General features: G+C 51.2%; 1 protein-coding gene across 1 annotated transcript in view; it reads left to right on the top strand.

The window, feature by feature from the left end:
• The first annotated feature begins 10,879 nt into the window (after positions 1-10,879).
• MSN (moesin) overlaps positions 10,880-15,633 on the top strand; it is a 38,251-nt gene continuing 33,497 nt past the window's right edge. Inside the window, exon 1 of the mRNA XM_065846083.2 lies at positions 10,880-11,018. Coding sequence (XP_065702155.1) covers positions 11,007-11,018 — 12 coding nt within the window. The 5' untranslated portion in view covers positions 10,880-11,006. The remainder of the gene's footprint in view (positions 11,019-15,633) is intronic.

Raw genomic sequence — 15,633 nt, 5'->3', positions numbered from 1 at the left:
GCGAGGTGGGTGGGGGGGCAGAGAGGAAGAGGAGGGAAATCACATCACAGCCCAGTCTGCCAGTGTAAACACTCGATGATTTCCTGTTATTGTAGCCTAAAATGTACCATGACATCATTTGCGGGCCTCCCAGAATCACCCAGAAGGAGGAAACGCCAGCATTCCCAGCCCGCCCAGCGGGAATCCAGGGGATTCAGACCCTATAAGGCAGTGAAGCTTTGCAAGAGCACAGATAGAGTTTCGAAAGCTTTCTTGTTCTTGGCAATGGGGAGATTTCACAAACAGGAAAAACTGCTTTTTCTTTTCCTAAAGGGGAACCATTTATGCCTCATGAAATATTGATGCCTTGAACCATGGTTACTTTAGAAGCAGAGATGAAATATAAGAAATATTCTCAGCTGAGGACAAGCACAGGGAGCCCCTCACCCACCTTTTATAGTACTTCAAAAATACAGTAGTATAGAAATACGGTGCTGTATTTGGAATCATTTGGACTCATATCCTCTCTTGCACACCTGCCAACTACTTGGCAAACATCAGTAACTATAGTGTAACATTTTGTTCTTGAAACAGAAGAAATCAGTGTTTTCATGTTACATGTAAGGAAACTGAGGCACAGAGATTAAATTAACGACTACCTTACGGAATAGAAAGTATTATCTTAATGTGGTCTTAAACAAATCCAAATAGTATCAGAAAATTAGATGTGTCTTACCATAATGTAGACTTGACAGGTCTGAAGGAAGTAAACCTGGAGAAGAATGATAGAAGCAAGTCTATTAAGTAAAGCACAGTTGGGATTGACATCGGAAAGGAGCAGAATAGTCTTGCAGTTTACTGGACAACAGACAACAACCACGTGCAAGTTTTGCTGTTTCACTCTCATTTGGACTTACTGGAATACAAAAGTGGGTTGTTCCCCATGAACTATTTTTGGGTAGCAGAACCAAGCCATTCAGTTCTTCACCACACTGAACTCTTTCCAAAGCTATATATGCAAGATGACTATCACTTGTTAGGCAGTTTTCATTCCACATGCTGCAGGGTGCAGCACTGGGAACTGAAGTAGGCTTAAATTTGTGCACGGCTGTGTCAGGACCCTGCATGCAATGATCTCAGAGGCTGGGTGCTGCTCACAGCATGGGGAGCCTGCAGATTTACACCCAACTCTGCTGGGAGCCAGGGACCAGGACATCAAATCGCTCAGAGGCTGCAGCGCTGCCTGTGGCTGTTGAGGCCTTGAATTAACTTTATTATTCTGTATCTCATTAGAGGAATGAGGTTATCATGTGGGCTTGGAATGGCGGGGAGGAGTCCTTCTAAGCACTGAATTTGCCAGATCCAGTGGCAGTTGTTCTGTCTGCGGGATTGTTGCTGAGTGACGCAAACACGTGGCCTGGTAAATGGCAGGGGAGCCGGCAGCGGGGCTGAGTACTGGATTGCAGCTCGGGGGGAGGTAGTTGTGGGGTTTTGTGGTGTGAATATTTGTCTAAGGTGTGTGTTTCTGGGATATTGATCTTTGTTTGTGCAGGAGAAAGTCTGAGTCCTGTGCCGAGTCTCTGTCCATTCCAGCAGCACAGGGATGAGCTGCTGGTTCAGGGATGAGCTGCTGGTTCAGGGATGAGCTGCTGGTTGAGGGATGAGCTGCTGGTTGAGGGATGAGCTGCTGGTTCGGGGATGAGCTGCTGGTTCAGGGATGAGCTGCTGGTTCGGGGATGAGCTGCTGTTTCAGGGATGAGCTGCTGGTTCGGGGATGAGCTGCTGGTTCAGGGATGAGCTGCTGGTTCGGGGATGAGCTGCTGTTTCAGGGATGAGCTGCTGGTTCGGGGATGAGCTGCTGGTTCAGGGATGAGCTGCTGGTTCGGGGATGAGCTGCTGGTTCAGGGATGAGCTGCTGGCACTGGGATGAGCTGCTGGTTCAGGGATGAGCTGTCGGCTCTGGGATGAGCTGCTGGTTCAGGGATGAGCTGCTGGTTCGGGGATGAGCTGTCGGCTCTGGGATGAGCTGCTGGTTCAGGGATGAGCTGTCGGCTCTGGGATGAGCTGCTGTTTCAGGGATGAGCTGCTGGTTCGGGGATGAGCTGTTGGCTCTGGGATGAGCTGCTGGTTCAGGGATGAGCTGCTGGTTCAGGGATGAGCTGCTGGTTCGGGGATGAGCTGTCGGCTCTGGGATGAGCTGCTGGTTCAGGGATGAGCTGTCAGCTCTGGGATGAGCTGCTGGTTCAGGGATGAGCTGCTGGTTCAGGGATGAGCTGCTGGTTCAGGGATGAGCTGCTGGTTCGGGGATGAGCTGCTGGTTCAGGGATGAGCTGTCGGCTCTGGGATGAGCTGCTGGTTCAGGGATGAGCTGCTGGTTCGGGGATGAGCTGCTGGTTCAGGGATGAGCTGTCAGCTCTGGGATGAGCTGCTGGTTCAGGGATGAGCTGCTGGTTCGGGGATGAGCTGTCGGCTCTGGGATGAGCTGTCGGCTCTGGGATGAGCTGCTGGTTCAGGGATGAGCTGCTGGTTCGGGGATGAGCTGTCGGCTCTGGGATGAGCTGCTGGTTCAGGGATGAGCTGCTGGTTCGGGGATGAGCTGCTGGTTCAGGGATGAGCTGTCGGCTCTGGGATGAGCTGCTGGTTCAGGGATGAGCTGCTGGTTCGGGGATGAGCTGTCGGCTCTGGGATGAGCTGTCGGCTCTGGGATGAGCTGCTGGTTCGGGGAGGAGCTGCCTGTGCAGGGCTGCTCTTCACCCCACCACTGCCCGCAGCTGCAGCTCTCGGCAGGCAGAGCAGCGGCAAGTGATTTTTGACACAGATAGCCTTTGATGTTAAATATTTCCCATTTTGGTTTTATGGCATGACATGATACCGTGTTCCCTGAGTGCGATGAAGAGAACAATGGCATGGTGCTGTGATGCAGCATGATTGGGATTTATGAGAATACTTCATCCCTTATGACAAATGTGAAGTGGTGCAGAGGTAGGTAATGATGACAAAGTAGAAATAGCAGCAGTTTAGGTTATGATGACGAGTTTGGGAGAGCAGCAAATGTGGTAGATTTCCATGGGTTTGTACAGGATTACCTCTGCTTACAGCCAGACCGAATCATCCTGGAAAGTTTGACTCCGCTTATTGTGGAAAGCTAGGCAAAAACAAAGTGGAAGAGAATCTGGAAGAGCAGTCATTCATCAGGGCAGTAAATCCAGGTTTAAGACTCTAAGTATGAGACCAGAACCACATTGGCCTGGTGATACAAGGAGCCAGTCGAGAGGTAGTTCTTTCTTCTGGTTCAAATTTAATAAAAAAAAAAAGATTGCTGAACTTATTTGTCCCAGGAAGATGGACCATACATCACCTTAAACATCCACCTCATGGACTCCCATGACCAGATCAGAATCTCAGCTTCAGTTTTGAAAAAACATAACATTTCATCTCAGAATGTTGCACCTCAGCCCTGGGGCTGCTGGAAGGCGTCTCCCTCCTCAGCTTCAGGGAGGACTCGTGGTATCTCCTGTGCTCTGAGCAACCATCCTCCTTCCTTTATTATTATTTTTCGTTGTACACTACTCTTTCACTGAGAGGGACGTTGGTATCTCAATGGCTGTGTGGTTTCTAAAAGAAAACTACTCGGAGAGCTTTTGTGTTTTCTGAGCACTGTACAAATACCAGTGAGCTAACTCTGCCTGCCCCAAGACTGCTGAGGACAGAGGTTTCTGCTGGGGAAGGCTCCTGGACTCGGCAATCTTCTCAAAATATGTGTTTGGGCTTGAAAAACTAGTTTTGACATTGGGGGCTTTCTTACTTGTCCTTTTAATTCAGATGATTTTCTTTTCTTAAAAACAGACAGGATGGATTGGGTGAGAGAAAATTGTAAGACAAAGAAAAAAAGTGACGGCTATGTTTTTAGAGTGGGAGTCTGTGTTCCTTATGAAGACAGCAGACTTCTGAACCAGAACCGGTGTAACTGGGACTGAGTGTCTGCTGCGTTGTGTCTGTTGCTGAAGGCGGCCATTTCTGGGATAGAGAACAGCTGAAAACACAGTATGTACATATGTATCTATGTGTCTGCCTACCTGTTCTTTATCTACCCACCAATCCATTACTTTTTTTTATAACCCACTCACTCTGCTGGTAAGTATATCCTAAATGCCTTAACTCTGCATTTTAGTGTCAGAGATGCCATGTGTTTAGTAAAAACCTAGGAAAGATCAACGATGCCCTCTGACATGGCCGTGCCTGAGTGGGCAGGGCAGTGAGTGCTGCGTGGTGCATCAGCGTGTTTTGCTGTGGGGAAGAGAACTGGATGCAGAGCGTGGGAGCTGGGGCTGCCAAGGGGTGCAGATCACACTGTGGGTGTCGACCGGGTGGGAGAGAATTCCCTTCACCTGTGGGTGAATCAGCTGGGTGGAGAGGCAGCAGGAACATTCCCAGAGCAGAGTCCTGCTCTAGGCACCTCCCGTCCTATAATGTTCTGGTGGCTTTGATTTGTTTTGTGTGGGGTATTTTTGTGTTTTGTTTGTTTGTTTGTTTTGGCTAAGTCTACTTCATGTTCTAGCCCAGAAACAGCTGTAATCCTTACCTAGACAACATTGTCATGGGTGACGGTTTGGTGTTCACCTGGAAAAATCCTGCCGTCTGAGCAGGAGACAAGAGTAATGCCTTCAGTATATAATGTTCCTACATTGTAATAAAAATGGCTGGCAACTCCCTGTATATTTTTAAGGTTTCCAAAAATAGGTCTAAGTTTCAGGCAAAATGAGTGGAGCCAAGACTTAGATGGAAAGAACTGGTAAAGTTTATCTGAAGCGGTTAGTGCTGAGATCATCTTCCGCGTTACACGCCACTCTCTGGAAACACGGGCCAGTTTTCTTTTCCCTCTTTATGGCTGTCTGAGCCCTGTGTTTCAAGCATTGATTCTGCTGACCGAGTTTCAGTACAGTGGGGAGAATTGACTGCACGTTAGTGGTGAGACTCAGATACCTGGGATTTTCCAGGCATTTCCAGCTACTTCTGCCCTGTGGAATGGACAAGAGCGGGGACCATGCACTGTAATAAGCTCCCTTCCTCCAGGTGGGGAGCGGTCAGATAAATGGGGTCACACATCCAGTGGCCCCATCAGCTTCTGCCCTGTCCCAGCAGCTGAGTGGGAACAGAGTTATTCTCAGCCTTTTCAAATCCTGCCTCCCTAGATGTCTGTCAAGGGTTAGGATTGCGGGGTGACAATCAAACCCTGGCAGATGTGTTGTCAACCTCCTCTCCCCCCCACTTCCCCCTTTTGCCCCTCCCTCTCCCCCCTTCCCACTCAGCACAGGCGATCGGGAGGGAAAGAAGGACAGAGAGAAGAGAGTTGGAAAAGTTAAAGATGTTTTACTAATGCTACTGATAAGAATAGAGAAAATAATACAAATATACAAAACCAATCTTGTAAGTCTCAGCAACTGCAGAGCCAGCACCCAAAGTCCTGGATTAGACTCTGTAGCCAACCGGAGCTGGATTCAGTCTCTCACTGGCCTCAGTTCGCAGGGACGACCAGCAAGGTCCTCTCCTAATGTCAGCCGTGAGGAAAAAAGGGAAAAAGGGACGAGATCCTCATGATCTCCCACTTTTATATGAAGTATTGACGTGAACGGAATGTTATACACCATTGGTCAGTCTCTCGGTCATCAGTTTCTCATTGCCCCTCTCGCGAGATGTCCATCCGTGCTTATCAATAAGTTTGCATTCCATTGCTGGATTTAACCAAAACATGTGTTGAGTTCTCCAGGAGGATGCAGCTAATATGAAGGCTTTAGCTGACAGGCAAAAATTCACTAAAAGAGAAACTTGGTTTTAACAAAACCAGGACAATGTCGTATGCTCTCCCTTTCCTTTGCTCCTCTCATCCTCCTAGCTTGAGAATCACTGCAAAGATCACCCTGATGCTAAAAGCGTGAAGCTGTTAGAGAGAAAGGGTGTTTGGAAAGAGCGGTTGTGTTTGTTTGTAAGATAATATGCTTTTTGTCTCTAAACACAACCGAATACTAAAATGGTCCAAGATTATAATCGAAGGCCTATCACTGTGAACTTGCGGGCATTAATGTCTGAGCAGAAGGAAACTATCAGAGCAGGAGAAAGAAGCTCACTGGTTATTCAAAGAAGAGCTCATAACTGGGCTGGTTAATTTGAAATAGAGGACAATTGGGGACTACCGTGTGCTGAAGGTGTAGCTCTCATACTATGGTAATAACTTCATTTTGTGCCTCCCTTTGCCTATGTGAATCCAACTGGATTTCTTTCAAGCCTCTGATATGCACTTTCTAGTACGGAACACCTTCGCTTTTTCACTTTTTGTTGTGTTTTTTTTTTAATTACATTGTGGCAATCTGGATGGAATAAGGCCTTTATCTTCTGTCAAAGCTATGCAAAGGGCAGTTCAAGTTACCCAGGATTAGTCTGAAGAAACTATAGACTGACGAAATGGACTCTTGTTTAGGTGCTCATGCTAAATAATTCTGGTGTTTCAGACCAAATAATTTATGTACTTTTTCTGCTTAAAAGAAGGTATTAAAAAAGGCTTGATGTAAGTGAAACCAAGACAATAAATCCCCAGTGAAATACCAGACCTCCTCCCAGGAGAGTGCTTAATGTCATCCTGGTCTAATCTGATTCTAAAATACTTTAATACTATTTGGGCTCTGAGCAGTCTGGAAAAAATGGCATTTTTCAGCCCTGGGTAATGTTACTCACCCCTCCAGCCTCCTGCAGGGAGGATCTGTCAGCGGACAGTTCTGCCCTTGGATCTCGCCCTGCAGCCGGGAGGAGCGATAACCCTGCCTGTGCTCCCAAGGAGCCCATGATGTGCGGCTTCTCACACGGCCCAGCCACAGCCCGGCCTGGCACCGCCATCCTCACCAGCCACAGCCCGGCCTGGCACCGCCATCCTCACCAGCCACAGCCCGGCCTGGCACCGCCATCCTCACCAGCCACAGCCCGGCCTGGCGCCACCATCCTCACCAGCCACAGCCCGGCCTGGCACCGCCATCCTCACCAGCCACAGCCCGGCCTGGCACCGCCATCCTCACCAGCCACAGCCCGGCCTGGCGCCACCATCCCCGGCAGCCACAGCCCAGCCTGGCACCGCCACCCTCACCAGCCACAGCCCAGCCTGGCACCGCCATCCTCACCAGCCACAGCCCGGCCTGGTGCCACCATCCCCGGCAGCCACAGCCCGGCCTGGCACCGCCATCCTCACCAGCCACAGCCCGGCCTGGTGCCACCATCCCCGGCAGCCACAGCCCGGCCTGGCACCGCCATCCTCACCAGCCACAGCCCAGCCTGGCGCCACCATCCCCGGCAGCCACAGCCCGGCCTGGCACCGCCATCCCCGGCAGCCACAGCCCGGCCTGGCACAGCCATCCCCGGCAGCCACAGCCCAGCCTGGCGCCGCCATCCCCGGCAGCCACAGCCCGGCCTGGCGCCGCCATCCCCGGCAGCCACAGCCCGGCCTGGCGCCGCCATCCCCGGCAGCCACAGCCCGGCCTGGCGCCGCCATCCCCGGCAGCCACAGCCCGGCCTGGCGCCGCCATCCCCGGCAGCCACAGCCCGGCCTGGCGCCGCCATCCCCGGCAGCCACAGCCCAGCCTGGTGCCGCCATCCCCACCAGCTACAGCCTGGCCTGGTGCCACCATCCCCGGCAGCCACAGCCCAGCCTGGTGCCACCATCCCCACCAGCTACAGCCTGGCCTGGTGCCACCATCCCCGGCAGCCACAGCCCAGCCTGGTGCCACCATCCCCACCAGCCACAGCCCGGCCTGGCGCCGCCATCCCCGGCAGCCACAGCCCGGCCTGGTGCCACCATCCCCACCAGCCACAGCCCGGCCTGGTGCCACCATCCCCAGCAGCCACAGCCCGGCCTGGTGCCACCATCCCCACCAGCCACAGCCCGGCCTGGCGCCGCCATCCCCACCAGCCACAGCCCGGCCTGGCGCCGCCATCCCCGGCAGCCACAGCCCGGCCTGGTGCCACCATCCCCACCAGCCACAGCCCGGCCTGGTGCCACCATCCCCGGCAGCCACAGCCCGGCCTGGTGCCACCATCCCCACCAGCCACAGCCCGGCCTGGCGCCGCCATCCTCAACAGTCAGCAGGAGAACTGGGGAGCTGAGGCCTTGGGGCAGCCCATCTGCAGCAGGAATTCCTCAGGAATCCTGGAATCATAGAACAATTTGGGCTGGAAGGGCCCTTCAAAGGTCATCTAGTCCATCCCAGCCCCATGACTCTGGAGCTGGAGCACCATGTGGTTCAAATATTTCAGATATCTTGTCCTCCCGCTCAGCAACAGAGGGGAAGAGGAAAGGAAGCAGCAGGAGAGGAAATAAAACAAGAGACTCATGTGCCTGTTACAGGGAACTGTTGTCTTTCAAAGTGGTGGCAATGGTATTTTGTTTGGCTATTGCTATGAGAGATAGAGAAGAAGGACAAGAGAAGTGGCTGGGGTGAGAAAGAAACGTTGATCATGCTGTGGAATTCACATTTTTGTCTCACGCATTCAGACTGTTCGCAGACTGTGTGACAGGCATTTTGTGACTGTCTGCGCACACCGTGAGCGGGAATGTGGTTCTTTGGATTGATTGTTTCACCGGCACGGGGCTCCACCTGCACCACGGCTCCTGTTCTCAGCATGCTGGAGAAAACACTGGCTCCCGGGTGCTAAACTACGCCGTAGAAATACCGAGACTATTGTCACCTGAAGGTGGAGAAACGTTGGAACTGAAGTCCCAAAAGATGCGGAATCAGGCTCTCCCGGCCATATGTGACGTTGTCAGCGTGGTAATGGAGAAGTGTCCCCAGAGTCACCTGGATTCAGTGAGAAAGCTCACGCATAACTCACGCAGATCTGAACCTGGCACTGTGGTGCCCACTATTGTTTGTTAACATCACAAACAAGTGCCTTTATTATTCTAGATCTCTCCTGTCAATGTCAATTTCTGTAGAAACAAGTGGAGCCCTTTCATGGGGCAGTCTCCTTTGACCTAGTCTAAGAAAGTATTAATGCAAAAACAAGGAAGAAAAGTTTGTAAAATAGGCTTTTACGGACCCTGTGACTTTTTGTGTAGAAAAGTTATACCAATTTATATCAATCCAATTATATCAATGTTTTTTCCTGTGTAGACAGAGCAGAGATTTTAGTCCAGGTGAAACCTGCATATTCAGATGAAGCAAGCAAAGCTTCTGGACCCCATTTCCAGCTCCTGCCAGGGGGGCACAGAAGCAGTTTTATTATTCCCATTTACTCTGGGGTGAGGCAAGGCCTTGTCTCTTACAAACCTCATTTTTCTTCTTTATAGGGTGAGAACTGTTCTGGATTTTCTCTTTCTCACATAATGCCGCATGGTAAGGAAACATCACATTGAAAAGCAAATCAACACATTTTATAAGCTTCTAGTTTAAAAATTATTTGTTATATCACATCTACATTTACAACAATATTATTCCTTGGGGAAAAAAAGAGAAACATCCTTTCTGCGGACCCTGAGGATTTAATTATGGGTATTTACAAGGCACTTAGGGATCTTTTGAATGAACTGCAATTTTTAAAGTTGTACAAAGTGTTGTTATGAATCTGATGTCAATTCCCAACATACCTCAGTTTCATTTTAATCCCAACAGAATCCTGTAGTCAAATTAAAGAAAACAGTTTACTCAGCAGGAGTCTGTGCTGAACTGCCTAGTAGAGCTTGGCTTGCTCTCTGCCTATTTTATATCTGAATTTATGTGTTCTCATATTAACACTATCTTCATTTATTCAACATGCTGGGAAAATTAGGTACGAAGTACAGCTAGTCTGCATGGTCTTTCCATCAGCCAGGACGGCCTGAAGATTGAAAGTGTTCAGTAGATTTCATAAGACACACATTCAAGAAAAATGGGAAGATAGGTTTCTACCTTCCTTAAAAAATAAGCTGTTAAATTTACTGAGAACACTTCATTTCCTTCTTCTGGACACTAGTTGTTAACTTTAAAAAGAATGAATTTTTTTTTTTCCTCAGAGAAAATAGGACTTGTGTCCCTGTTTAACAGTTATCCTCAGAGCCCAGCGGAGATGAGGTGGCTTTTTCAGATCCCCATGAAAATGCTGGACCTTCACTCCCTCCATCAGTGGCTCCAAAACACAGATGGCACAGGAAGCTCTGGCGAGCGGCTGCTGGCGCTTGGGTTATTTTCATCCATAATTCAATCGTTCATTCATACCCTGTGATTATGGTGGTGGCCTCCAAGACGACTTGAGGACCAGAGGCGGTTTGCCTGCCAAGCTTCAGGGAGCCGCAGCCCTTTCTGCTTTTGAAACACCTGGAGCTGGATGAAAAACTGGTACCTGTTGGCCTGTGACACCTTGGTACCTGCCAGGGTGTGACCACCCGGCACCTGCCAGCGCTCACGGGTAACACAGGCCCCAGGCAGCTGCAGACGGAGTGGGCCCCAAGCTGTGCCCTGAGCCCGCAGCACAGACTGAAAGAGGCGAAAGGATCTATCCCATGCCAGCGCAGTGTCTTACTTTGAACAGTGCCATCACCCATTAAATTGAATTTTTTTAAAAAATAATGCTTTTAGCAAGGACCAGAAGACCCAGTGACACCTGACATGCAAATGAACTCCAGTGTTCAGGGCTTTCTCGGCTCTTTCGGCACCCAGTTTTGGGGCACTGGGACGCCCACGGCCCTTGCCCGGGCGAGACGCTGCCGCTGCCTCCGGGGCCGCTGGGCGGGTCACACAAATGCGTCCCCTCCCGGAGCCTCAGCGGCGACTCCCGGCGCGGGGTTTTCCCGCCGCACGGCCGGGCCGCGCCCCGCTAACGAGGCCGAGGCGCGATGGCCGCAGCTCCCGCCCCAACGGAGGCGGCCGGGGCGGGGCCGGGCGGGGCTTGCGGCGGCGCGGGCGGGCGGGCGGAGAGGCGCGGCGCCGAGTCCCGTTAGGAGCAGCGCGGAGCCCGCGGAGAGCCCCACCGGCGCAGGAGCAGCGACCTGCCGTGCCCAGTCCGCCGGGAAGATGCCGAAAACGGTGAGTGCCGCCGGAGCGGGGCGGGGGCGCGGCGCGGGGCTGGGCGGGGGCGGCAGCGGTGCCCGGGCCCGGCGGCGGGAGGGGACGGCGGCGCCCCGGCTGCGCGCCCGCCCGCCCGCTGGCCGCAGGGGCTCTTCCCGCCCGGCTCTCCTGCGCCCCGCCCGGGAGCGGTGGCGGCCCCGGAGGGAGAGGTGAACGGGGGGGACGGGCTCGGGGAGCGCGGCGCGGGCCGGGCGGGAGGGAGCGGAGCCGCCCGCCGCTCCATCTTGTGCTCCCTGCCCTGCCCCGGTGCCCCCGCCCGAGGGGCCGCGCCTGGGCCCGCCTGCCCGCTCGGCGCGGCGGGTGACGGCGGGGCCGGCCCTGCTCAGGCCGCCGCTCCGCGCTGGAGGGGCCGCGGCCGCGGAGCTGCCGCCCGCCCGCGTGTGCGCCCGCTCCGGGGTGGGGCTTCCCCGGGCCTGTGGGGAGGTGGTGCCGTGGCCGCCTCTGCTGTGCGCTGTGCAGGGAAACCGGGGCTTTCACAACTTGTAATTAGTCAGCATGAGTTGCTAGGGAGCCTTGTCCCAGCTTGACTCGAAGTATTTCTTGGCTGGAGAGATCTTGGTACTTCAGAAAGTCTGGTCAAGTCTGTACTTGACTCTGGCTCTCGCAGCAGGAGTTTGGTGACTAATGAGGAACATGGGGTTTTTCCATTTAATTTCTCCTTGTTGGAGTAAAAGAATTGGTCCTGGCCCTTCATTGATAAAACAGGAAGGAGCAGCCTGGAAGGCTCTGGATGTTTCCTCACTGGGAGTGATCTGGAAGGCTCAAAGAACATCGAATGTTTAAGCTCAGAGTCTGTGGTTTACATAAGGGAGAAAAACACCCCAACCCCTAAACAAAAACCTTTCCCTGTGCAAGCTGAAGTTGGAATGGAATCCACCCTGATTTTTTCTTTTTTACAGATAGTTTGATTTTATTCCTTTAGAACAGATACTAAATGTCTGTTTGACTGACTTCTACTTTTCCTGCTGTCTTAAATGCCAGCTGAGACAATAGCTGGATGATTATTTTTTTTAAACATCAATATCTTAAAGGATATCAAACTCAAGGCACTTAAAGGTTAAGACAGTATTTTCTAAAGCTTTGGAAAGGCTTTTCTTCAAACATCAACAATGATAAGTGAAAAGTTACTTCCTAAAAAAAAACAAACCAAAACCAGAAAGCCCCAAACCAACCAACCAAACCCAACAAAAACCCTAACAAGCCAAACACCCCAGCCCCTCCACCCCCCCCCCCCCAAGATCAGGCAGCAAGTTCAGCAAGATCAACAGAAGTAGCTCAGGTTAGGGGAGTTCTGTGTAAAATGCAGCGAAGGTGTTTTAGCCAGAGAGTTCACAGCTGCGGTGAGTGACTTTTTTTGTGTGACTGTACCAAGAAGTCTTGGCTGTGTTGCAGAGGCGCTTACGGGCAGGGCTCCCACTGCCAGGCCGGGGCTGAGCGTTGTGAGCGGTGGTTGCAGCCTCTGCGTCTGCAGACACGCCCTGGGCTGGACCCGCGCTCTCGGCCTGCTGCTCTCTGGTTCTGACAGCAGTTCTGCTTTCGGGCTGTTTATAAACTGGAACAGATGCAGAGCTGCAAGTGTGTGCTGTGGTGCTGTGTTGCACGCCGCAGATCCCGCGGAAAGCGGTTGGGGTGTTGGTGCTGCGCGGTGCGGAGCTGCAGGGCTCTGCCGCATCAGCCCTCGGCTTCCTGCCCCATCTGCCCTACTTGCAGACCAAACAGAAATAATACTTTAAACATTATTTCTTGAGCTGTGGTTTGCAGGAACAGGATATGCTGGCCTAACTGTGTAATCAGTTCTTCATGTGAAAGAAACATGACTACTACTGTGCTAGCTTGAGATTTGTAGCAGCTACTTAATTAACAAAACAGTAAAATGCAAGCGACTTTCCTCAATCAAGGTCAAATGTGGGTGAAACTCCGGCAGTTAGATGTAGCTATATGTAGGCTTCATCACAAAAATAAATCCATTGTGAAGAAGACAGATGGAGGAAATGTTCCAGGGAACAGTTCTGGCTGGGCAGGAAAAACATTTGTGTCTGAAGTGTTTGGTAGCTCTTATCATTCATCTCGCCCAGCTTACGGAACACGCTGCTGTGTGGCTTGCACAGCAAAACCCGTTGAGCTCCGAGTCCCTGCTCATTGTTAAGCCAGGCTAAATGTTAACACTTCTAGCTAGAGACTGCCATTTCGTTACATGGGTTTTGCTACAAGTGGCACCATGCTTTGGTGCACTATTAATAGGAATCCAAGATTAACTCCGGTAACCTTTGAACTTGCGGCATGTGATGTGCTGTTGTGAAGTGAAAGGTCTGCGTGTTTTGGGGGGGTTTGATTGCTGGAGGCCACGTAGGCTGTGTAGAAGGCACATCATGTGTCGGGCTGCGGATCTGCTGTGCTCTCCACAGGACAGCTTCACTGCCTTATCTAGAATGGTCTTGTAGTTAAGCAACCAGCTCTGTTTTTACTTTTTTTTTGTTCTGAAAGGTTTGCAAGATGTAAACAGTTACATGCCCCCTTTGGTGTGTGCTTTGATTTCCCCCAGCGCCTGGTATCGCAGAGGGGTGGCAGTGGTTGAGCACTCACATGCCTCTTGCAAGCCGGAGTCCAGCTCTGGAGTGTCTCCTGCGGTCGTGAGGAGCCTCTCGCTCCCAGGGGCAGCTCCGATCTGTCGTGAGGAGCCTCTCGCTCCCAGGGGCAGCTCCGATCTGTCGTGAGGAGCCTCTCGCTCCCAGGGGCAGCTCCGATCTGTCGTGAGGAGCCTCTCGCTCCCAGGGGCAGCTCCGATCTGTCGTGAGGAGCCTCTCGCTCCCAGGGGCAGCTCCGATCTGTCGTGAGGAGCCTCTCGCTCCCAGGGGCAGCTCTGATCTCATGCTGACCAGTGCTCCTGCCTGTCCCTGAGTCACCTCAGGCTGGGCAGAGCTGGAATTCACACTCTGTGCCACATCCCAGCAGAAGTGAATAAGCTGTCATGTTGATGGTTGGTCTGAGCCTCACAGTTAATCACTTAACTTTAGTATTACAGAAACCATCTTAGTTGGAGGAGTGGAAGGGAAAGCGATGTTTTTGTACCAGTCATGTCAATGCAATGACCTGATACTCTACTGTATCAGGAAAAGCAGTGTTTCTGTTCCAGGATTCGTTAACTATTTTTACCTGTGAATGTACTCACATAGTGGCTATATGAATGGATAGGCTACCAAGAACTTGAAATGTGAGCATCTGTCGTGTATGAGGCGTGTTCCAACTGTACTATCGCTAGGACTTCAGCACTTCTGTTTTATGTAACTTAGTCTTCACCTATAGAGAAATGGGTTTAGTCAGAGCTACTCTCGTGAATGTAGAAAGCTTCAATCTAAGGTATAATAAAATTTGGACTCCTCTTATTGTATTGGCAGAACTAAATGTTCCTCTAGATGCTAAGAACGTAAGTCTCCAGGTTTCTAGGGCAAAGTGTTAGTGCAGAGAAAGTCAACTTGGACAAACATGAAGTTTTCAGCGTGAAAGAATAGTGAGAGTCATAGGTATCAGCTTTATGATGCTATTTAAGAGTTTTTAAAAAGTCTCTTCTGCTGTTGCCTTTTCCTTTAATAGTGTCTAAAACTCAGTGTAGCAGTAGCCATTAGGGCCTTCAGGGCCTGTCTGTAGCTTAAACTGGTGGTTATAATTGCCAGTTGGGCTTCGGAGGACCTTGAAGCGTCTCTCTCTCTTCCCTGGAGCTGCATGGGTCTGGTTAGAAGAAAGGTAGCGGGCACTGGGTAGGTATCGGAACTCTGGATGATTAGTTTCTTGATATGTAGGTACTTGCCACCAAACGCTGCAACAAGATGGCAGCTGTGAGCAGAGGGCGGCAGCTGCTGGAGGGTGCTGCTTTGTGTGCCTGGAATTTGCAAGAGGTTTTGAAAGCTGGAAGGAAGGGTAGACAGCGATGGAAGCCGTGACTTGTAATGGGTGGGCACTTTTGATGCCATGGGTTTGGATCCCGTTGTGCTGTGAAGGAGGACTAGAATCATTCCAGATGCCTTCTGTCTTATCTGAGGACCCACCCTTTGGTGTTCTGTCTCCTTCTGTCCCTCATGCAGTACAACTTGGGAAGTGTGAAACTACTGATCAAAGTTAAACAGGCTTGGGTGTGACTGGTGTTAGCTTGTTAGAGAAAATGAGTCCATTGTACCTCTCTTCTAAGGCTCAAATATATGGAGTTGCTGTGAAAAGGTGTGTTTGAGAGCTCCCAAAGATCTTGCTTTACACAGAAATATGTGTTGCCCCTGTTGGTGAATTTCAGATGACTTTGTACTTCAGAAGCACCAAGAGCTAAACCATGGAACCGGCTAAACTACTGGACTGGTACACAGTGAATTTTCTGTACCTTTACACCTACCATGGAATTCTACAAACCAGGCAAGGCCTTTATACTCTTGCTTGCAGTACATTCGCCAGCTTGGTTTCTAGATTCTTCAAGAATAGCAAGGTTTTACCTCTTGTAAAGATGAAGCAATTAAGCCTGATAGTGAGCAAAAGCTTCTGTTTGATGCTTCTGGGCTTTCTATGTTAAAATTAAACGGGGGGTTTAAAG

This window comes from Patagioenas fasciata, chromosome 11, assembly GCF_037038585.1.
Source record: "Patagioenas fasciata isolate bPatFas1 chromosome 11, bPatFas1.hap1, whole genome shotgun sequence".
Taxonomy (NCBI): Eukaryota; Metazoa; Chordata; class Aves; order Columbiformes; family Columbidae; genus Patagioenas; species Patagioenas fasciata.
This window is presented reverse-complemented; position numbering and strand designations above follow the sequence as displayed.